This window comes from Chanos chanos, chromosome 9 (assembly GCF_902362185.1).
Source record: "Chanos chanos chromosome 9, fChaCha1.1, whole genome shotgun sequence".
In the NCBI taxonomy this organism is placed as follows: domain Eukaryota; kingdom Metazoa; phylum Chordata; class Actinopteri; order Gonorynchiformes; family Chanidae; genus Chanos; species Chanos chanos.
In genome coordinates, this window is record NC_044503.1 from 10286003 (window position 1) to 10310330 (window position 24328).

The window sequence follows — 24328 nt, forward strand, 5'->3', positions numbered from 1 at the left end:
TTGGTCCAGGCACTTGCGTGCTTAACGGAAAACCCGCGCTTAATCACAAAATAAATTAAGCAGGAAATGTCACGTTGTTCTTTTGCACATCCTCGTACGGCTCGCCCTGGTCTTCACGTTCCAGGGCTCTGGCGTATTGTCAGTGAGGTGTTTGGAGAGGATAGACACTGTTTGTGTGTCAAAGATGGAAGTCCAGGATGTTTTTGCCTATGCTCTTAACCTCTTTTGACTCCCCGCCCCCCTTGCTGAGATATGGGTCTAATTAAAGATAAATGTGTGCATTGCTCTTAGAGCTACATATCAGAGTGAAAGAGGAAGTCAAACACAGTATTTCTTCTGTAAGAAATGCCAGAGCATATTAGGAAAAGCCGTTACAGTAAAAAAAAAAAGAGAGAAGAAAAAGAGCTTTATGACAAAAAATAAGGAAGAACAGACCAAAGATAGAAAACACAGGAAATTTACGAGAAAATTGGCAGTAGGCCTTGGTTCCTGGCTTAATGATAGTCTAGTGTAGCGTTCCAGCTTCAACCACTTTACTGCTTTCTCCAGTGCTGTTCCAGAAACTTCTGTTCAGAAAGAAAATCATCTATTGGTGCATCAGCGCATTACAGGGTGACTCCATTATTCTCTGACACAATGATCATGAAAAGTGGTTGGAAAGGAAATCCATTGGACTTGGGTTTAATGCATTAAAATGAGCTCATTTTTACTTAACTTCTCTCTTTCAGTCAAGAAGTCAAGTGTCAATCCTTCATCTAATTCTCCACCATACTTGACAGTTCACAAGATGTATTTGGACACAGAGAATTTCAAGATAGCAAATGATCAATGGGAATGTCTACCGACGTGACTTAGAGGGACACTAATTGATAGTCCGTATTTAAGACGATTTTTCTTTTTTTGGGGGGGGAAGTGTCTCTTTTTAAAGAGACAACTTTTTATCAAGAAAAAAAGAAAAAGATGCAGCCATTCCAGCAATCATTGTGTCAACACCTAACTTAAGTCATTGTGGGCTGAGATAATGTACAATATTCAGAATGGCAAACAATAATCATGTCACTGTGTTTGAAAGCAAACATAATTTAGGGTATGTAAACCTTGCTGGACCACCCTTTCTCTTGTTGTGGTGATTTTTTCCGCTGACATATCTGAACCGTGTTGCCATTTTTCATTTAGACAATATTCTCTTATCTATTTGAAATTATCATCAATCTTTGCCATATTTATCAAGAAAATACTGTCTATTAATCAAATATTATACAACTAAGAGAGATTCACAGGGCTTGGTTTATTATCAATTACGATAAGCTTAGCCAGTGACATATTCTCAGTGATGTAAATCAGCTTTGGGGGAATGTGGTGGTTTTATCTTGAATGATAAACAACGGTTGGTTAAAATTTATGATTTATCATGTTTATTATGTTTGGCTTGTCCTTTTATGGCCCTGAAATCTGAAACCCTAGAAAAGCCATTAGCCAAAGACTGAGAGAATCCAGGTGGCTCTCGCCTCATTCCGTCCCCTGGCTCGAGTCGGACGTATAAAATTACACGACAGGCATTCCACACGCTCAAGTTCTACGGGGCTGAGTTTGGGCTGGGAGGCTAGTCCAGCCATTTTCCTTCCTCTGCCAGCCACTAAAAGGTGCAGTTCACCGACGGCTACTTTGAAGACATCAGCAACTTTGAGAACTTTAATGAGAATGCCCCACTCACTGATTTTTTTTTTTTTTGTTTAAATCTCCAGGGACTAAGCCAGGCTTTTTCCAGCAAAGCTTATCTTAAGTCTCCTCACTCGAGGAGTATCCCCTCATTTCAGCACTTAACGGGGCCAATGGAATCCCTTCCTTCCTAAACTTTTATGGAATTCTTTATGACTCGACGTCATATCGCGCTCCTTCACCCTTTCGGCCCCGTCTAACGTTTCTTGAGATGACTCCGAAGCCTCGGCCTTTGTTTAGCTGTCCTCAGGGCTGCTTTTTCAAGATAAGGCTGAGCTCAGTGCGGCCCAGGCCCGCTTGCCTCTCGACCCCGAAAAAAAAAACCCCGCAGGTTCGTTTTTCATTGTGTGTGACAATGAAATGGCCACCTTTTGTGTTGTCAGCCTTGTTTGTGTTAGTGTTAAGTGGATGGGGAACCAGAGCGCAAATTATGGTCTCATTGTTCAGAGGTGCCATTTTGGTAACAGTCTGTGAAAAACACAAGGCCCTTCAGTAACCTCCTCGGGTGACCTTTTTACTGCACGTCCCATGTCTGAGATTTACAACCTAAACGTTGCAATAAAAACACACCCACTGTATGAGCCATTTCAACTCATCCTATATATTTGTGGCTGACCTGAATTGGTTTCTGTGCACTAAATAATTAAATTTGAGCCATCTGGAAAGCTTGTGATCTAATTCGGTCTATCTCTGTAGAGCCGGCTACAGTTTACAGTGTCCTCTCTCTGTCGTCTCTGTCAACGTAGACTGGGAACAGAAAAAAGAAATGATTTTCAAAAACACGCCGCTTTAAAAAGTAAATAGCGAAAGTTAGAATTCAGATTAACAGAGGAAATGAGATTTCATCCTAATTAACAGGGTAAAAAAAAAAGTAAGCCACGAAGAACGAACAGTTGAAGAGCAGATTGTGTGTGCTGAAGTGGGGATGTTAGTCGGGCCTGTTTTTGCTCAGTAAACAACTGAAAAGGCAACGCTTGCAGCGCTGAAAAGACGCGTGTTCAGTTTATTGACAGCAATGGGTGAAACCCGCCCCTATCACCTCCGAGTCGTGTCTTTGGTCAGCTGTTGACGTCCCGCCTGCCAAGTCCCTCACCACACACCAGATAACCGTCTGTCTAAAAACAAACAGTGTTTGTGTCAACAAAACTTCTCTGAATGGAAAAAAAAAGAGACCTCCAGTAAAACGTTGTAAGAGTGATCAGAGTCTCTGACTTCTTTCCCCCTCTGGTTACTTTCTTCTGCCCGTTTCTCCTCCTCCACTGCACTGGTCTGGTCCCTCGTTTCAGTATGCGAGCCTTAGTCAGAGGTGATAATGGCTCTTTTACACAAGGGGTCTGCAGCTCCTAAATTACGCACTCAAGGCAGAGAAAAGTATAACTCGGGCTTTTTCAGCAGAACCGCTGGCATGTGTGCCGTGCCCGTCGTATAAGATCTTCTCTCGTTTGACATCAATGAAATGTCTCCATGTATTATGTATATTATGTATATTATGTTCACAGTTTAAGTCAATTAAAAAAAAGAGAGAGAGAGAGAGAGAGAGAGAGAGAGAGAGAGAGAAAGTTAAGAAAAAATCTGGATAGCTAAGGGAAGATATCATAATAGACTTGAATTCTTTTGCTCTATGTGAATAGTATGTGTCAATATGTGGACATAATGTGTCAATCTTCTTTTTCTCTTCTCCCCGTCTCAAAAGACAAATTAAAAGACCTTTAAGAGTTTTATTGTCCTATGATAGGTGGGAATATGATTTTTCAGAACTGAGAGATACTTCCTCCTCAGCCAATGTTCCACAGAGGCTGAGACCATATTATCTCTTCATAACTTATTACATTAATTACCACAGAAAAATCTGCCTTCACACTTTCAACTTCTTACCAAATATATCCATCAATACACTCTGATGCATATATTTTGTAAGGAATAGGCTCCTAACCTACATCTATTGGTTTTTGATAACAATCCCAACGATCACAAACCCAGGCAACATTGCTATTCTACCTCACTGACAACCTATGGTAAATAACTGATATAATGAGAAGTGAAACATGATTATTAAACATTTTCTCTGAAATTGCTAAGGCTGTGGAAATTCTCATGTGCTGTACTCATATTTCCATAGAACAGGTGTTCCTAAAACATGGAAGGCTATTTAAAGCACTGACTTGTGGCCCGCTGGCCATATAACACTTTACTTGTCTGAGAAAGCTGTTTTACCAATCCATAAATGTCCTTTACCATTACCTGAATGGCTGGGAAAGTCGAAATTCAAGAACTACTAGGGAAAATGAGTACTACAACATGCTTGTTTTCTTTTATACATTAAGATGATGAAAACTGAGTAATAATGTCCTGGATTTATATAATATGATCCCCAATGTAAAATGAACGCAACCAAATTCGGTGGACGGAGCAGCCAAAAGCATAAAACTAATTTACTCCATAGGAAACGAGCACAATAAAAGAAAAGACGACAGAACATTTCACCCAAAAGGTGGTCTTCTGACTGACCCACTTCCCTCAGTATGTTATATGAGAATGTTCTAGTAGCTATTTAAGGGTAGAGGCAACACACCCTCTTTCTAAGATATTATATCTTACTGCGGGATGGCTCCAAATGCCCGGCCTAATGAAACTATTGTCCGAAGGGTGAGCACAATAGATGAACAAGATGGAGCACAACAGCTCTCTTGTGTCCGTAGCCAGCCATCCTGTCTGCTCATCTCAAATCACTAACAACAGGGCCCTGAATGCATCACACAACCTGAGGGAATGCCCAGTCAACCATTAACCCTTGAGGAGAGACAGCCATGAGGTAGTCCACAGGAGGAGAGGTGGGGGTGGGGGTCTGGGAAAGCTTTAAGCTCATTAATTGCTTCCGACTCCCCTTCTCTCAGCACACACACACACACACAGCCACAAACACACACACACACACACACACACACACACACAAACACACACACATACAAACACACTCAGTCGCACACAGCCACACACTAAGGAGCATCAGACCACGAGGGAACACAAAAAAACAGGACCACCAACCAGGGCTGCCTGCAAGGCATGTAGGCTCACAACTGCCCATCCCCTCCCACTCGTCCCCACCCCCACTCCCACCCCTCACCCCTCACCCCCCGCCCTCCTCCTCCTCCTCCTCTCCTACCCACCCAGAGAGAGATGATCTGTCTGGACACCGCCTGCATTGCCACTCTTTGTGCCAAATTCATAGAGGCAGAAGTAGGGAAGAGGTGAGAGCTGCAGGGGACTCATGAATTTCTTTGAAACCAACCCCCCCCCCCCTCCTCCCCTCCCCCCCGCCCTCAGTTTAGAGACTCTCTTATCTGACAAGATTCAGCATCTCAATGTGGGGGCTATTGGCACATTAATGTTAGATGCATTCAGTCTCTCCACCTCAGAGAGCAGCGATTTTAAATCTTACATACAAGCTGCGATTGGCCGGGGAATGCTTAAATGACAGCTGACAGACCACGACGGGTGATAGACTTCATTCTGTATTTAAATGTATCTGAACCTGATAAGAACATTCTAGTAGCAGCAGGTTGACGACAGATGAACACCCTAGAGAGGCGTTTTGAATTAACGTTAAATGTTTATTTGTCTCCGAGTCCAAAAAACGTCAGGGAATCGGATTCTAATTTGTCATGAATTCATAGTCTGTTGAAAATGCATTATCTTCGTATGAAGCCCTTAAATAATTCAGCGTGGAGCTCCCTGCACTCCACCACTTCCTATCCCCATTTTATTTTGTGGCCCAGGAGACGTCTTCCAAGGTCAAGCCCACGCAGACACACTCCAACCATGCAGCAAACCCCAGGATACTCCCAGGCTTTAAGGCCTAATCCACAGCTATGTGCCAAAGAGCATTCACAAGTACTCCCAGCAGCTTCTCTCAGACAACACCACAAAAGTTTTAATCACATCTTGAGGAGAAAGAGAAGGAGAGAAAGACAGAGCGAACGAGCGAGAGAGAGAGAGAGAGAGCGAGAGAGAGAGAGAGAGAGAGAGCGAGAGAGAGAGAGACAGAGAGAGAGAGAGAGAGAGAGAGAGAGAGGGAGAAAAAAAGAAAGACAGGGACCGAGAGAAGGATGAATGAAAACAAGAGAATCTCTCGGGAAATGACAGATCTGTGCATCTCTCCGTCACCATGGTAACCGAATAATAATTGATTTACCTTTTGAATATGGGTTTCCCAGATCAGATTCCCTTTCTGTATGCTATTGTGGCATATTTTAAAACAACACGCTTTCCTTTAGACCCACACTGATTTACCAGCAGCAAAATGTTTATTATTTAGTCATAACACAGACTAGCGAAGCCAGCCGAGCTAGACTATTGGCAGGAGTCCACCCTGATTTCTTTCTTAGCCTTTGCCCTAATGTTGCTGGGTTATATATCCTCTTAAATGAATGGACAAGCGAAACTCTGCCAATCAATACAATTGATTAAGATATTTTCAAGCCTGTCTTTGATAATTGGCTTAGGATATACTGCCTCACAGTGACAAATGAGGAACACAGCTAAACTCAAAAAGACAACTAGGAAGATTGGAAGAAGAGAAGTAGCAGCTTCTAACTCCAACCCACCCCCCCCCCCCCCCCAAAAAAACCTGCAGCCCTTTTTTTTCCCCCAGATGTGCTGACCAAACAGTAAATATGCATTTTAATAAAACGGTGGTGAAAGAGAAAAAAAATATATTATCAATACAAATGCAACTTTAAAATGTCTATTCAGGCATTTACCACACAGCGCATTGAATTCTTCCTTTTTTTAACAATGCACTGAATAGCTTGTGGGTGCTGGTAGCTATATTAAACCCCTGTTCCACAGACAGATACTAAAGGACTAATTGAGACCAGCGCACTTTCAGCGTTCCAGTGACCTGTCTGACTCAGCCGTTTTGCCAAGTAATAGAATATTTTTTAAAAAATCGTAGCAGCACAATGATGGTGCTTTTCACACGGTTTGATTCGACGGGTCGGCAGCTAATACGGGCGAAAACCACAGCGGGAAAAGATGTGGTTTTGACGAGGACCCACGTCGGCGCGTTCGCGGACGGGGCCGTGGGGCCGAGCCCCCCCCCCGCGCGCAGGTGAGCAGGTGACCTCTCCCGATCGGAGGTCCGTTCGAGACGGATCTATTTTTCTTCCCCCCCCCCCCCCTCCCCTCCCTGTGTCAGGTTCTGTCCTGACACGTTTAATATTCCTTTGACATTTCTGTCCCATTTTCATTAGTCTCTTTCATCTTTGGGCCGCTGCCCTACCCTTTTGTTAGGGTCAATGTGGATTCCAGATTCCAGGCTCTCCCTCCCTGACTTCATCAAGACAAAGAAAGAGAGGAGAGAGAGCGGAGGGCAGTGGGGCTCAGGGGGCTTGTAAATGTCTTCAGCATGAGGTAGCACTCCTGGGGTAAGTCAATCCTGAGCATGGCTGGTGGTAAGGCTAGAGCTGAGTTACACTGAAATTGGTAGAGCACACATACCACCTCTCTGGATCCACTAAACGCAAATACCAAACTCAGGGGTTATCTTGCGTCGAGTATAAATTTGTGTGCCAGGCGGACTTTTTTCTGTGTGTGTCTGGTGTGTGTGTGTGTGTGTGTGTGTGTGTATGATGTGTCCTTTCTGTTTATTTGTGAAGGGGAAGAGATACACACATTGAAATAAAAAAAAAAAACAAAAACAAACCTTGTCTGTATTCTGAAACAGAAATCCTTTGACCAACCTCCCAGCTTTTGAATCTGCTATGCTTGTCTATTTTAAGGGCCAATAAACTGTCCGTGACAAATTATCAAATGAAAATCAAATATAACCTTAAGAAGAAACTGTAAGTACACCTTTTTAGAAACATACTCTGTAAAACGTCACACTGTGCAGGGTCTAATAACTGAGGCCGGTACAAAATTGAGTTTTGGATCTCTTTTTTTTTTAAAATGTTGTTGATTGAGTAGATCATCCACTACAAATGTCAACTGTCAGGGCCTCAGCATTCCACTGATTAGGTTGTTTGGGTTTGCAGAACATTAAATTTACTAGCTGTCTCCGACCGGTTTGAAACATTTGTGCGGTGAGAATACACAGACCCTCTCTCACACTGACTTGTGTACGTTTGAACGGTTGCAGTTCGGCCTTTTCTAGCGAGACCCTCCGTGAATGCGAGCCCTCTTCGGTGAGGTACAGGGTTGTAAAAATGTGAGTGAGAGCAAAACAAACACTTCACAAGACTATGTAAACACCTTGTAACAAGTCAGTGATGTAAACCGAAAATACAGCAGAGCTAACAGTGGCTCAAATCCCATCCTGAATACACTGCCATTTGACGGCGGCTCAGAGAAATCTAGTGATTATTGTAATGGATACTTAAACAAAATACTTTTAGTCATTCTTTGTACTTACACTACTGTCAAAGACACAGTGGTGAATAGAGAGTTGTATCTAAATAGGTACATATCAGTATGGAAATTAAGGGGAATGTGTGTATGGTTTGTACCGGTGTGTCACTGGTACACTGGTAATAGGGGGGTGGGGTTGGAAGATTCACAGACAAAAGGTTGAGTAGGAGACAGTGAGTTGACAAATATGACAGTGGAGTCAGGACATGACTACAGCCTGTGTGTGTGTGTGTGTGCGTGTGGCATTATTTTCCCACACACACCATCCCTCATGTGGAAGTGTAGCACCATTTCTTGCCACAAACCTTGAATCATAATCAATATTTACTGACCATATAAATGTCAAACACTTGTTGGTCCTTCAGAGAAAGGGAAGGAATGCCAGTATCTGGAATATTTAAAAGAGCAATACTCCATGGTTCAGATGCAACTTTTTGAATCGTTGACTACGTCCGTACAGTCCAAAGTCAGACTTTGTTTTATGCGCTAAAAATATCTTATTTTAAAAGAAAACCAGAGACAGCAAACACAGAGACAGCAAACGAAGTGGTGACAACCTAACGACCGCCATGTGAGCAAACAGTCGATTAGCGTGTGTGCAGGCAAATCCGGGACAGCCTGGTTGGAGCTCAGAGCCAGAGGCAGCCGCCCAGCCGTGGACGAGACGGCGCTCTCTTCCCTGAGCGGTTGGAATATACTCGCGATCTGGTCAGCTCAGATAAAACCCCACTGGCTAAAGGCGAAGCAAAAAAGCTCGATGCCAGCATTATCAACCGACAGACAATAGGTCAGAGAGGAGAACGGCGGACCGGGCTGCTCGTCTCCAGTGCCTCTGGTGTGTTGATTAACTAAAACAAACAGCCAAAACAGAGCTGACGCGCTCGCACGCGGGCTCGCGGACGGCCGTGGCGTCTGCACAAATCATTAAGACTTTGACTGTGGGCCAAGGAAGGAAGAGTTGAGTACGACCCAGAGTGAAGGTCCACCAAAGACTTTTCAGATGCACACGGTCTCCAGAAGCTCCTGAGCTGGCAGACAGACAGTTCCTTCTAAACGCTATTATTGTGTTTGCAGGTTTGCGCTGGGGGGGGGGCAAGGGATGACAAAATATCTATTGTTAGGTGTGAGCACGAGGGGACCCTGGGCTCCTCTAATCTACTGAGCAAACTGCCATTCAGGAACACTATTCAGAACGGCACAATTCATTTACAAATCCATCCGTGGAAACAATGGTTGAGGCATCCGTCACTTCCTGCTGCTCTGCATACTAAACACCTCTGTATGAAAACTGCGATTCCAATAATTAATTATCTTCAGCAGCAGCGAGTCATTGTCACTCAACATACATTTCCATATACCTGCAAACAAGTCACAGCCTTGTACATCTGGCGAGATGTGTGAGGAAGCATATGGATAATGTTTTTTTTTTCTTTCTTTTTTTAATCCAGCAGAGCGGATGAAATCCATTGCCAGCTTAATCAAGAAAGCATCACCAATAAATCAACCGTAATTTGCTAGAATCCATAACAGTGTATTCTCGCTGGTTTATCCTTAACTGCAGAAAAAAAAATAAATAAATAACAGCTACTGTAACTCGTAGAAAAGGACAGAGACACTGAATGTCAGAACATGTATCTTAATTATAAATTCTATGGGCATAAAGCAAAAACGTCTTGCTGAGGGGAAATGGAGCTATAGATTGTACTGAAGTACATAAACACTAAAGAGAAAAGACTTCATTAAGCAAGTACGTCCCCTATTATTAATGTGTATGTGTGAAAAAGACTCCCCTTTTGTTTGCCCTGTCAGTCTAGAGAATTGTGCTCTTTTGGGAAGCTCTGCCTGCCTGCCTGCCTGCCTGCCTTCATCTTCCCATGGGACAATGAGGAGCAAAATGCACAGCACTCATAGAATTAGCACCAATACAAGACAGAGTGCGCGAAAGCATTATTAAACCCATCAAAGCGGAATCATATGACAGGGACAGATTTCTGGTTGTATCTCTCAAGATTATCAAAAGCTACCATTCTTGGAGCCGTTAATGTTTTCCTCCTCCGATGGCTGATTCAGTTAAGTCGCTCCTAAAGCTTTCTCTTCGTGACAGAAACGTGGTGGAAGTGGGTGGTGATTAGGAATAAATTATTTGGTTGTGGTTATGACTTAAAATAGAACAGTTGTCTAAGGATGATCTGTTCGGTAAAATCTGCGCCCGTGAAAATACGCATCCATTTGTCAGAAAAGATTTTATAAAGAGGTATCGCCTCAATATTACCTGAGCTACCGAGTCATTTTTTTTTTTTCCCTTTGTGCTAGATCTATTAAAAACTGACATCCCATATGATGGAGTGTAACTTCAGCGGTTGCTACAATGATATGCTGAGAGGTTTTTTCAACTGCTGCTTGACTGCTCAAATCAGGAGAGCACCCCCCCACCTCCGTTTCTCCTCCTGTCTCCACTCTTCCCTCCTGCGTATTTCTGGAGAAATGACCTAGTTCCAGGTGCCTGGCTCAAACACGCTGTGCAAAATCCACTTTCACCCCCTCCTGCCCTGAAGTCCTCTGATATGAATCCCACAATCCTTCAGCACTAGCATCAAACACGAGGAAGCTCTGACAGAGAGCAGCACTCTTACCTCACAAAATGGAGGAAAAACAGTGAAATTTTCTCCCCTGAGATGAGACAGGGGCAAGGCAGGATGTGTAACCTGTGTGGGGGTTTGTTCATGCTCTGATCTGGTGCAGAGGTTTGGTAGAACGTTTTTTTTTTTTGGTTGGTTTTTTTTGGCAGTTAAGGAAGTTACTGAAAATGTGGAAATCAGAGTGATAGCCAAATTTAGCACATTCCATAAAACGCTTCGTTCGGTTAAACTGTTGCAATGACTGTTATGTGCGATGACTGTCGCTATGACTGCCAATTATGAGTTTCCTTTTTGTTTACTAAAGAATGTTAGCATCAGTGATTTTCAGCATACCTTCAAATTGAGGCGCTACTGTGGTCATTTAACCGGGAATTGAAGGTGGCTGTTTGTGAACTGGGCCGAGTCGAGTGACAAGCCTTTCTCGCCATCTGTCTCTTCCACTTATTTTTCTGCCTCTGACTTGATCCCAAGAGTTACCCAAAGCTAATTACCTTCGACAAACCATATCCATATCTAAATACTCAACGCAGATTGCCCTCCATTATTATTGGCATGGTAGGCAGGCCAAAAATCCTTCATCCTTCACAAAGAGGGAGAGAAAAAATACCCCCAAAAAAACAGAAACAGCCAAAACCAGATGCCACAACGTGTGTTTATTACAAACTTAATATTCTGTTTTTGAAAAAAGGACTTGTTTATCTTTTGGACAAAGCACATTGAAATTCTGAGACAACCTCACAGAGAGATTATGAGTTTTGTGATTCTACACGGAGATCGTACTGTTCCTTTTTTTTCAGTTTTCAGAGCCCTCTGAAAAAGTTTAATATAAAATCAACAATAACATTATTCTAAGATTAATCTACGGAGAATGCCTGCCATCTAAAACCGCAAACCAACAGATGGGAAACAACCTAGATAAACAAGGCAAAAATCACCCCAACTTCTGTCAGTTTAACATCACATAACCTTCTCTCAAAACACACACACAGACACAGACACAGACACACACACACACACACACACACACACACACACACACACACACACAAGCAGCATGCTAAACAACTGTCCTTCTGTAAACGACCTTCATTTTACACCATTCTACACGGCAGAAATGTTGATGGCTCTAGTACATTAGTAGGTATATGGAATTTTTAATCAATGTGACACCAATGTCAGTGAGTTTTCCATGTGCTAAAATTTAATAGGAGCAGTGAGGGAGAGAGGTGTTGTATGTGAGTGTTTTGTGTGCGTGTGCGTACGAGCATGTGTGTGGGTGTGTGCACATGTGTGTGTGTGTATGTGTGTTTGTGTACGTTTGTGCGTGTGTGTGTGTGTGTGTGTGTGTTTGTGTACGATTGTTGGGTACGTGCGTGTGTGTGTATGATGGTACCATGCAGGTCACACACAGAGCTCCTCTTTGTAATGCTCTTTATTAAATAACTAATCCTTAATCAGTCCATGTGATGAGGGTCGAATTTGCTGGGGAATTCTACGAGACCCCCGCAATTTAACAATTTTACTGGGACAAAGTTCCTATTGAGAACGCGGAGGAGCACCGCGCCGTTAATTCGGCAGGCTTATTTTTTTGAGATTCTTTACACGCAGGCTGCGAGAAGCTACCTTCCATACTGCCGCTTCCCTCACTAGCGTAACGTTACAACTTGGGAACAGGGTAGATTGTTAGATTGAATTAATTAACAATGGCAACACATCCAGCACATGATTCATAACGGCTTAACATTATGCACTTAAATTGCTTTGCTAATGACAGCATTTGTGCCACCAAAAATGGAACTATATTCCTTTGATTATTTTTAATAGCCATTATTATACACACTTACTGATGGAACAGGACACCCGTTGGGCTGCGTAGCGCCAGTATAAATGGGGGCACGGCTGCGGATAGCTTTAGGAGAGGAAAGAAATGGTAAATCTAATGGCTCATTCTGAGCGTTGCGCTCCAAGGTTAGCTCCAACATTGAGGTCTGCCCCTGCGGAAACACGGAGACTGTGGGATAGGAGCTGAATGATAAAACGTATCTGGCAGGCACGGCGGCTGCGAGGCACCGCGACCGGCTGAAAAATGACACGCCGTTTTCTGTCAAACTTTGGGAAGGGAAAAAAAAAAAAAAAAGGAAAAAAGGAAAAAGGATCCCGCTACCCGGTGGAGCTACCTGTGCCTTGGCGAAAGAGAAGCGAAACGCATCTCTTTCTCGAGAGGGGAGTCTGTGAATCACTGTCAGCCCCTGGGCCTTTAAAAGAGACGACCTGGTACAGACGCTTAAGTGCTGCCCCCAACATTGCTCCCATTTACCGGTGCGGCCGACCTGACCTTTAATGAAGTTACAGAGCCTCCCATTAAATTATGACATAAAATGCACAGATGAGAGCAGATCAGGCAGAGGCTAGAGGACAACCGACGAGGGCCCTACAAGCCTAATCCCACAATGCAACACGCATACGCACTCGTGTTCATTAGTTTATACCTGTGACAGCCAGGCTACAAAGGTAAAGTGATTAGTTTGGATGCAGAGAGAGATAAAAAAAAAAGGGGAGAAACAGCAGCACTTAAGTCCAACAACAACAGACGACAGTAGGAGCCAGCAAATTACACCTCAGAGAGCCCCGAGAACTTGACTGTGAAAGCCCATTGTTAGGCGAACATTAATCTATTTCTCCTGTTTTGTCAAAGCCTCACCACAGTTACAATTGTCTCGCGCGCCCTCATACACGGAGATCGCGGGGGGCCGTTGTTTAGCCTCTATCTTCTCCGTGTTCGCCTCTATATTTTCCCGGTCGCTACCTTCATCTGAGGTGCTGTCGCCACATCTGGCGCTAACTGAAGAAGATGGGTAAAGAAATTGGGCCTGCATCTGGAGTCCATTTCCCCGTGTCACTCCCAAAGCTCCGAGTGTTTAACAGCGCTCCCGGTCCGCCCTCATCGCTCGTAGGCATCCTCTTTTCTTTCTTCCCGTCAACGCTCCCAAACAGCTCGTTCTGAGCATGTCCAAACCAAACGTTCTGAGGGCTTAACCCAACTTCACACGTACACTGTCTTTGGAGAGACCTCTCAGATCTTAACATAAGTGGGAGGATTTTTAGGGGGTTTCAAGGCTACGGTCACTGCGTACCACGGTAAAGTTCTTAGATAGATTCCATCATTCATAAACAATTATCTAGTCACAGGTTCAAGTCTGCAAGGTATTTGGAAATAAACTAAATTGGACCCTCTTTGTCTTTGTGTGTTGCGCTGTGTGATGCGATTATAATGCGGAAGGCGTTGTGCGGCCTCTTTTAAAGAGCTGCTCTGGCCCTCCGGGCAAAAAGGGAATGCGTGTCCAAATCACCAAATCATTTTTTAGCTCATTTAAAATGATGTTTAAATGATAGGCCCATTTAAAGCCAGGTGAACAGTTGGAACGTTGCTGGGCTGCAGTATCTCATTTACAAGTCTTTTTTTCGCACGGTTCAGATACAGCCAGACTAAACCAAACCCAGACAGACGCAGGAGATGTTTCTCATCTGTGACTCCTTTCTAGAGGACTGGATTGTGTAACGGTGGATCTCCTGCGTGTAACACGTGCAAAACAATGTTGCTTCCGTCCTCCAGACAAAACACGTCTCCCCGCCTTGTTCTGTGACAGCGGATTTACGGCCAGCAGATTTAGCCATGATCAAACGAGCTGTGGGCCGGGCCCGGCTCGTAAATCAGCGGGTCAGCCTATTGTCCTGGCCCGGTCCGTTCTCCAGCAGTGATTTATACGGCTGAATTAGCTCCAATTTCCATCTGAATCAGAAACTGATTTGAATGGAGTGCAAATAAGATGTAAAATGGCGGGCACAGCCACCGTCATTTCAAATCAGACTTGACCTATTATGTTAGGCAGTTCAACTTGTTAGCTGGCATGCATTATTCTACCTTCCGTTTAAAAGACTGGTACATTACTCCCTATATTGCTTGATTCGCTGTGGTCATTGAGAGGAACGAAAAAACTAACGTCTACATTTCATTTATTAGTGTAATGTACAACTTATACTCCTCGTCTTAAGGCTCATTTAATAATCTCACAATGTTGTCAAAACATTTATCTGCCTTTGTGCTTGTTGAAAAAGGGTGGTAAACGCATTATTGTGTCAATCATTTGTAATTACAATGTGATAGATTGAGATGCTGGAGTGGCCACAGAATGTTAAATGAAGATAAGCCTGTTTAGGTTGTGACAGCTTTTTGATGGCATTATATCAGTCTACTAACAGAAGGCAAACAATCACAGACATCCAAGGTCCGCTAATTCATCAATTACAGCATAATATCTAAGACCACTTCAGCTAATGTGTATTAAATAATCCTGAGTAAGAAGTGCAAACATTTCTTAATTGTGATATAGAAAAAAAACCCTTTAATATCTGTCCCAGTGAATTAGAAAACAAATATAATCACCCTGATATATGTAACGGGATATGGTGATTTCATTCAATATATACAACAATTTCCTCTTCTCGCTTTCTCAGGAAAGATGATGTCAGAGATCTTCATAGGCCAATTAAACAGACTGAATTATTATATCCAAACGTGGGGTCCGGTTACCTCCATAACTTATGACCGGTTTAATTTAGTTTAACCGACTCAACATAAACCAACTCATTCGACATTCAAGGGCACGGCCACACAGTTCCAGACGCACATGATGCACGCTCAGAACACAAACACAAACACACACACACACACACACACACACACACAAACAGATATATTTCATCTGCACAGGCTCCACTGCAGCATTCCATAAAGAACCTTGACAAGCTTGGGTTTATTTCCCAAAGGCGAGATTAGCTCCATCCAGCCTGTTGCTTTCTCACTGCCTATGTGATCCCAGCTGCAACCCCCATAAGTGAGCCAGGAATTTGTGACTTGCATGTGAGTGGTGAGAAAATAGCTGTATCTGTATTTCAGCTTTTCATTGGTGTTCCTTTCACTGCCAAAATTGTCTGTTCCAGCACGATAAATGAAGAAAAAACATGCCATAACACATCATATTCCACACATAACACTAAAGTACAAAAGGCATAACAACATAAATTCATGCAAGATACACGAAGTTTAATCTGGTTTGGATGACAAAACAAAACCCAAGCCAATTTAGTAGTGTTCACTAAACCATGCACTACTTCTGCTGTTGTCAGATGGCTAAGCTAATCACTAAACTTCTCCACAATATGTTGCTTCCATGCACAACATGCAAAAGAAACAAAACAAAACAAAACAAAAAAAAATGAGCTTCAGTCTTCACTTGGTGTGAAATGATCTCGACAAAGGCCAGAAACAGAAAGAGTCCCGCCAGAGATGATTCCTGTAGCTACTGCATCCCAGCGCAAACTACGGCTGGGCAGCTGGGGACAGGAAGCTCTAAAGGCTCACGGGTGATTTCCGTGAAGCTTGAGAAAAGCGGTTCATGTTCTCTTTTCTCTTGCCAAAACAAACAAACCATTGCGAGGGGGGGGGAGATATGGTGCAATTAAACAGCCTTCAGTATTCTCCAGGCCTCATTATGGCACGTTGTCTCACACTCCTCTATGAGTCACAACGAGTAATAAATAACAACAAACTTTCACTCCACAATCTGAAATAAAGACGGGCGTTATTGCATTTACTTAAATACTTATTAGGGGCTAGGGAGCATTTTTAACAGCGCCTTTGATATCGGGGGGAAAAGAGAAGCTGCTTAAAACAACATATTTTGTTTTTAACTTAATGACGTAGCCCGCTAGACTACTTATACAGAGCAAATGATGAAAACCAAGTATTCTGAACCGATCCCAAATTAAACAATGTGACAAATTCTCCTGTGCTGGTTTTATTCTGTTTGATTAATTAGATTTGAACAAGAACCACACCTCAACTACAGCTTGAAACCAATCAGCAATCCAAACATATCCAAACTGCTGGTCTACAGCTGTTCGACACAAATGAGGAAATCCCAGCACACAAAGCAGAGCCAGATATGAGCAATGATTTCAACAAAGCTGTTTTTCCCCCTTTTATTCTTTCAGAAATGGACAGTTGCAGTTTGAAAACCAATCTCATTAAAAACTAAACACTTTAACAAATGCACTTTTATTTATTTATTTATTTATTTTAATTTTTTTTTTTTTTTTTTTTGCAAAATTCATGTAGACACAATATGAGCTCTTGCAAAAAAACCCCAAATAAATATATAAATAACCGTAGATTTCGGGGAAAGCAATTATGTTTTGATTATGATGATTTTAATTGAATATGGAGCTGTGTTTCTGGAACACATTACCGCCACAAAGGAGGAACCCTACCTGATTATTTGCAATACTGTATTATAATAAATCTACTCTGTTTACCATGACGGGGCTTTAAACCACAGCTGTACATATGGCCATGTTGACCTACTAATATGATCATCAGCAAGCCAGGGATGAGGGTGGGAAGCATCTCTGAGACGTGTATAAACACGCAAACACTCATAAATTATCTGAACAGAAAACAAAACAGTTCCGTTCCCATAGGACCGGCCGTCGGACCTCCGGCCAGGGTATGGGTATGGATGTGAACACATTTACAATTCCCAGTGGAGAGCTTGGATGGCAAATACATAGAACTGTAGCATATTTCATTTCCACCCACTTCATTTTAATTATGATGTCTAGCGCAAAGGAGCCAGGCCGGCTTCTAGAATGATTTCTTCAGCATCCTGTCTCACGACCAATTTAATTTCTTTGATGTGAGATTCTCTCAATAAACTGTAACTTAAAGGGGGCACAAATAAAACTTGACTAGCGTCGGTGACCTGGTGCAGAGCTCACACGAGAAACATCGGGCACATGCCGACTAAAACCTGACCGGTAACAAAGTCCATCTATCCCCCTGATATATGCTGGATGATATTACATGTGCAGGCTGAGGCAATTACTAAACATAAAAGAGCTATCTACCCCACCCTCTCACTTTCTAATCCCAGAGGGTTTTCAGCACATACTTTGGCCATAGCTGACGGAGAGAAAAAAAAGTGTGTTTGGGAAGTCGGTGAGGTATTTTCACAGACTGGTCAGTAAGCATGTTATTGCTTTAAGCGTCAGCAGCTGTTTGGGGCAGGGTGAGTCATGAGGTGGCGGTCTTTTATTATTAGTGTGGCGCTAGCAGGGCTTTTGTGTGTGTGTGTGTGTGTGTGTGACTGTGTCTGTGTGTTTTTTGTCTGTTTTTGGAACGAGGGGGAAGTCGAATTTGCAGGGTGTTACAATATGTTGACTACCAACACAGTATTAAACAAAATTCAAGACCATGTCACCATAACAATCTTTGATCAGTTTATCTCCCAAACAGCTCTGTTCAAGCGGTTGAAAACGACTCTATCTCTATTTTCCTCTTTTTCCGTGCACATATTTCTTTGTCAGCTTGTTGCAAAAATCCCCACATTTGCCATAATGATCTCCATAATTTCCACAATTAACGATCAAACACAATCCATCACGATTTGTTACGATAAACAAGCTTGTGTAGGGATGCCAGAGAAGTTGACAACTCGACGACAAACACAATTTTAACAGTGGAAAATGGGGTGATGAGACCAAGTCTGTCACAACATGTTATCTGAGAGGTCAAACATCTTAAAACGGTTTACACACTTCTAAACAAGAATTCAAAGCATGTAAATTTCAGTCAGACAATCAAAGCACCCCAACCCCCCCCCCCCCCCCCCCCCCCCCAGTTTATTAATTTTTTTTTTTTTTTTAAAGCTGACAAATGCTTGATAAACACAGCAAGCCTCCTACCTTTTTCAGGTGTCCGCTGCGGGTTCCCACAAACACCACCGAATGTTCTCCGTAGGTGTAGGCGGCGACCGCTGCCATTCCATCAGAGCGGTCATCAAACAGTGGAGTGCCCTCAATGACCCTAAGACCTCCCAGTGGCTGATTGAGCACCAAGCCACAGAAATCATCCCCAATCTGTTTGGGCTGTAAAATGAGATGAGAGACAACGGAGCTGGTTAAGCTTTTAAACAACAGTACAATGAATGCACTCAACAGATGTCAACAGAAAGGTTGTCCTCTATGGCTAGTTTGGAGTAATTGATTTGTACATTTGTATATAACGTTAAATGTCAAAAGAAAGTTTTTGAAAATTGTTTCAGATGGGCTTTAGGTTTGTCATGATAGGTATAAGAAAACAGCTAAAACACCCCAAAAAAATGAGAAGGCAGTGATTGCAGCATTTCAACGTGTTCAGACTTCTTATAAGAGTGTAGCATACATAACTCAGACATATACAAATGCCAGTTAATCTTGCCATTCAGCTGAATAAGAAAAAAGAAATTCAGAGCACTGAGCAGAGGGATTAGCCTGGAGTTGACGTGTGCCGGCTACCGAGACGTGACATCATCCTGTTCGCTGGCACACTGTGAAAAGTATGTGACTACAGACGTGCTCACTCTTGATTTAAAAAAGAAAAGGAACAATTAATACCCGAAATGGCTTATAAAAACATATTTTCACTGCCCCCCCACAAGGTTCAGTTTTCGAAAAAAAAAAGGAAACAGCGACACAATCGTTATTTGTCATGTTCTTCAGGGAGCCCTGGTGAGACTTATTCAAAAATCAATTGCATTAGCAAACATCTGCAGCCTATCACCGGGGCTGATGATGTCATCGGGTGATGACCCCGCTCCCCACTCATCCTGGCGGAGAACTATTGACTCATCGCTGAGTTACCGAGTTTCTAGAGCACACAGAGGTCTTTAATCTTTCTTTTAGTCTGTAACGTAGTGTCCAACCAAGCACAATAATCCATTGACCTCAAAAGATAGGCGCAGAGAAGGTTAGTCTGACCTTCTGATGACATCAGCTCTTGTAATTTCCTGTGCACTTACACCGCGGCTTTCAATTTAACAAACCAACAACCAGTCACTGCCAGATTCCTGAGGGCGGAGATCATACTCTGAGGCCAGGCTCAGGACATTAATGATACGGGAGAAACTGACGATGATCATAAACACAGGTGATGCAGCGCATTCCCGTGTAATTACACCTCGTGGCTCACAGCGAAATCTTTGTGCCCCGGGTGAGCTCGGTCATGATTGGACACTGAGAGTGGAGAGGAGGGGTGCTTGTTTTTTGATTACTTATGAGGGATAAATATATTAAACAAGGCATGAGCAAGCTTCTGGCACGCACATGCTCATTATGTGGTCAAGGGCTATTGCTGCGCATGAGAAGGGCCTAATAACACTGCTGAAGCGCACTGAAATCAGAAGCAGATTTGCATCACTCATGGGGAACCCTGTTGCTACTAATAAAAACAACCACTCCCCCCCTCAAAGGAACCAGGCCATCAACACTCTCCTCTCCATCTGCTCTCTACTAGCCTGAAAAGGTGTTTTTTTTTTTCCCGCTACCACGCTTTAGGTTTTCCCACTGTCTACAGAAGCAGCTAAAATAGAAACAGCCAACCAAAATATGCTTTAAGGGGGGGAGGGGGGGGGGGGCACGGGCACACCCTAAAACAAACCTCTTTCTAAAAAGCTCTTTGGGCGTTCCTCTGTGTAAATGGCTATCACATGTGTAATATTAACAATTAGCATACCCGTAGGACACAGACGTCATGAGTAGTTGAGATGTGGCTACAAACATAAGGTTGTAGTAAGTTGAACATAAGTTCAAATTTAACAGCCGTGTTAAAATGGACATTAAGTGCTATGTTGTTGAAACTGGCATGTAGACTATAAAACTTGCCAGAGGGTAGCTCCAAGCAAAATAAATATTACAAGAATGTGACTGGATACGTTATTCATCCTAACTCTAAAATACAGAAGATTAATATTTACTTTCTAGGAAAACCACATTTAATATATAATCTAATTTTATATGTCGTGCTCACGCTGATTTTGATGATTAGATGTCACTTTCCTTCCCATCTACTTTTTTCGATAACCTATTCTGTCTTATCCTATCTGTTATCAATGGATTTTTCATCAAAAATAGATTACATCCAATCAAACCACGAGACGTTAGATAGCATTTTGATCTTCGGGGACCCATGTTAGATCACAAAGAGGTTATTAAACCTCATGCATTTGCTCATAAATACATACATGAATCTGTAAATAAACAAAAATGAAAAAAAAAAACATTTTCATGTCAGAAACCATGCTTAAAAAGATTTTGACGTTGCACCAGAACGTTAAGTAGCTGTTAAATATAAATAGTGGTAAAATGTTGTTAAGATCCGCTTCATGACTGATACACGCGGCTTCTCACGTGGAGATAACATGAAGGAGAATTCAAATTCAGTAGACTCACCGTGTTGATGCATGGCAGTTCCTTGTTGAGCAGCCAAGGCAGAGACAACTTGCCCTCCCCACGGTAGCAGGACTTAATCCTCTCCCTCATGGCCAGGTTGATCTGATGCAGGGTGAACAGGCACAGCACAGTCTCACGGGGTGGGTTGGCCCTGTTCTTCTGGCCTTGGGAAAAGACCACAAACAACACGTCCTCATCCTCCGACAAGCCCAAAGCTTGGGCAAGCATCCGGCCAGGACGGTGCTTGTAGGCAGCCTGGACAAGTCGATATTCCACCCCATCTTTAGTGCAGCCCAGCGGGAACTCCACATAAGAATAGAACTCTGTGTCGTTGGAGCACATTCGCACAATCTTGGAGGTGAAGAATTTCTCGCCTGTGGCGTCCATCTGTGTGAGTTGTGTGTCTAGCTGCAGGGTGAGGAAGTATATGTAGGTGCGACTGGAGAAACCGTATACATAATAGATATCAAAGGCTGGGTAGAGAGAGAGCGTGTCTGAGGGTATCTTGATTTGGGAGGACACAAATTCATCTTGATAAACCAGACTGAACATGCTGACGCTCTCCTCGTCAGCGACGAGCTTACGGCTGGACAGGGTCGGGAAGTACTCGGACTTCCCGTCGATGGCTGCGCCGATGAAAAGCCGACTCCCGCCTTTCTTCTTTTTCTTCATCTCCCCTCCCGGTCCGTCGTCCTCGCCCACCACCACCCCCGCCATTCCGTCGGCCTCTCGGGCCCCTGAAAGGTAGTGCTCTTTTCGGTGGTGCGGCTCGCCGAGCTTGAAGAGGTCCTCTAGCCGGAGAAACTGGCAAACTCCTTGCCAGATGCTCCCACACGCCACCAGACGGTTCCCCGCGTAGTCTATCAGCAGCAATTTGTTCACATTGTCAGAGGACTCCAGTTTGTGAGCGCAGGCTCGGACACTGGGAGGGGGGTAGCATTTGGCGTTGTCTTCCACAGGTCCCGTCATGTGCGATCGCAGCTCGGTCAGGTTCGAGGAGAGTTTGTAGACTCGGTTTACGGCTCCGACGAACACCTCGCCCGTCTTGCGGTGTACCGTCAGGTGCGTGAGGCTTGTGTCTTTGACTCTGTAAATCCCTGTCTCAGGTGGCAGCTCGGTAGGGGTCATAGGGAATGCTGTGTTGGTCCCAGATAGACTTAAAATAAAATAGACTACCAACCATGTGGGCGTCATGATTAAAAACTTTTTGTGGGGGAGGGGGGGGGGAGGGGGGAACGAGGCAGAGCTCTTCCCTTGAGCTTATTGCAGGCTTTCCTTCTTTTGCTGTTTCACTGGCTCATGTCTGAAATGCAGGAGAGAAAACAGAGTCAGTTTGCAAAAAAAAAAAAAAAAAAGGATTTTGCAGGGGAAAGCAATGTCTTATCTGAAAGAAGTTTAATTGCATTAAGCACTCTGGGAAAAAAAAAAAAAAAGAAAAAAAAAAAGAAAGTTTAAAAAATCACATTTGGATTTTCAGCACTTTTACTTCAGCCTTACTCCCAGCCTGACTGTAGTCCATTTGGGGGTATTAATGACTAAATCTGGACAGTCAGCCAGTGCAAGACAGCTGTGTGAGGGGGTTTTGGGGTCGCATATTGATCGAGTGGCTTCTGTTGGTGCCAAGCCTTGTCACTCCCACTTCTTTCACTCAATGGATTGCTAATAAAGCTTTATAGCCATCACTAGCACTAATCCCGGGCACATTTGTTAATTAGGCACTAGCACTGGGCAGGCAAGAGAGTGAGATGACAGGGTCCGAACAAATAGATGGAGAGAAAAAGTGTAAACTGTGCGGCCATGAGACTTCTGCGCTATATTATGTTAGCAGCTAAAGGATCTTTAACATAAGTGCTCAGTAGATCAAACACATTGCTCTTCTGCTCAATCACCGCTCTCCCCCACCGGGCCTAGCAGCAGGAATGAAAGAGGCCCTTATGGTGCTCCCTGTCTCTCTTTCTCTCTCTCTCTCTCTGTGTGTGTGTGTGTGTGTGTGTGCTGGGAAGAACTGGGCTAGGTACGCAGGAAGAACAAGGCTTTAATAAAACTACATTACAGAGACTTGAGGATTCAGTGGGCAGAACCTTTGGAATCAGCTTTTAATTTGTGTGAAGACGACCAAGGCCTGTTTAAGCCATTCTCTGTTGTTTTACTTCAATTAACATACTCAAAATCAAGTATGCTAAATGTTCCCACACTAACCATGATGGGCAACAAGAGCTACTGGAGATCTACCCAGAAGAAGTAGGGCTGTTTTTTTTTCCCCAAATACCCTCGCTGAGAGTAGAACGGACAGTTGTCTCATTAAGACATGTCTATTTAACATCAAATACATCAGAACATTTGTTGAACTCAAATATAATTCCAGCATATACGGCGCAGTCAGTATGAAAAATACAAAAATAACTTCTCTGCAGTATAACAATGCATAGTCTGGAAGGTTTGAATTTTTGTCATTCAGAGAACCAAACAATGTTGGAGAATGAATCTGCCTAGCCACATAGTGCTTTTATATTGAGCATAAAATGCGAATACAGTGGCCATTGTAATACAATAACGTATTGTAATACATTTCCTGACTTGTGGAAGACGCTATTGAACGGCAATCACAATGATTTCATTAGCACAGTGGAGCACTGGCTGGTGCCAGTAAAAAAAAAAAAAGAAAAAAAAAAGAAAGAAAGAAAAACCGAATGCCTAAGCAAGAATTACCGTATAGATGAGTGGATGGCTAGGCCGCCAGACAGACGTTTGATGATGGAGTCAAATAACACTGTTATTTATTCTCTGCTCAGAAATGGAATCCCCTGCAAGTGAAAACACGCTTTAAAAGGTAAAAACTGTGCATTATCTCGGGTGTATATGTGACCACTTGTTTGCAAATACAGAACTTCTCCTTGGCGGTTACATGTCTTATTCACATCTGACCTCTTCAAACCAAAAAATAAATTTGCTAAATAAACAACTTTATTCACAGATATTGCTACAGATCTGATGAAAATACCGAAGCGGAAATTATAATAATACCCCGATATAATTAGTAGCCTTTGCTGCTGTGTCATCATATGAAAATGCCTGCTGTGCGAAAGGGCTGGTATGTGTGTGAGCCTATATATGTTTAAAGATGTTACAGGCTTCTTGTGCTGGAAGTTTTCATGTCACATCAATACTTTTGACAAATACTCCCCAATGACCTTTCCTGCCTGTGCTGAACCGTAAACACAGACGCTGCTGGAATC

At 43.2% G+C, this 24328-nt stretch overlaps 1 protein-coding gene across 1 annotated transcript in view; it reads right to left on the reverse strand.

The window, feature by feature from the left end:
- The window catches only part of plxna3 (plexin A3), an 81935-nt gene extending 59649 nt beyond the window's left edge, over positions 1 to 22286 (reverse strand). Inside the window, exons 1-2 of the mRNA XM_030783735.1 lie at positions 21093 to 22286; positions 18570 to 18752 (exon numbers count right to left, since the gene is read on the reverse strand). Of these exons, the coding sequence (XP_030639595.1) occupies positions 18570 to 18752; positions 21093 to 22286 (1377 nt within the window). The remainder of the gene's footprint in view (positions 1 to 18569; positions 18753 to 21092) is intronic.
- Between the last annotated feature and the right edge of the window lie 2042 nt (positions 22287 to 24328).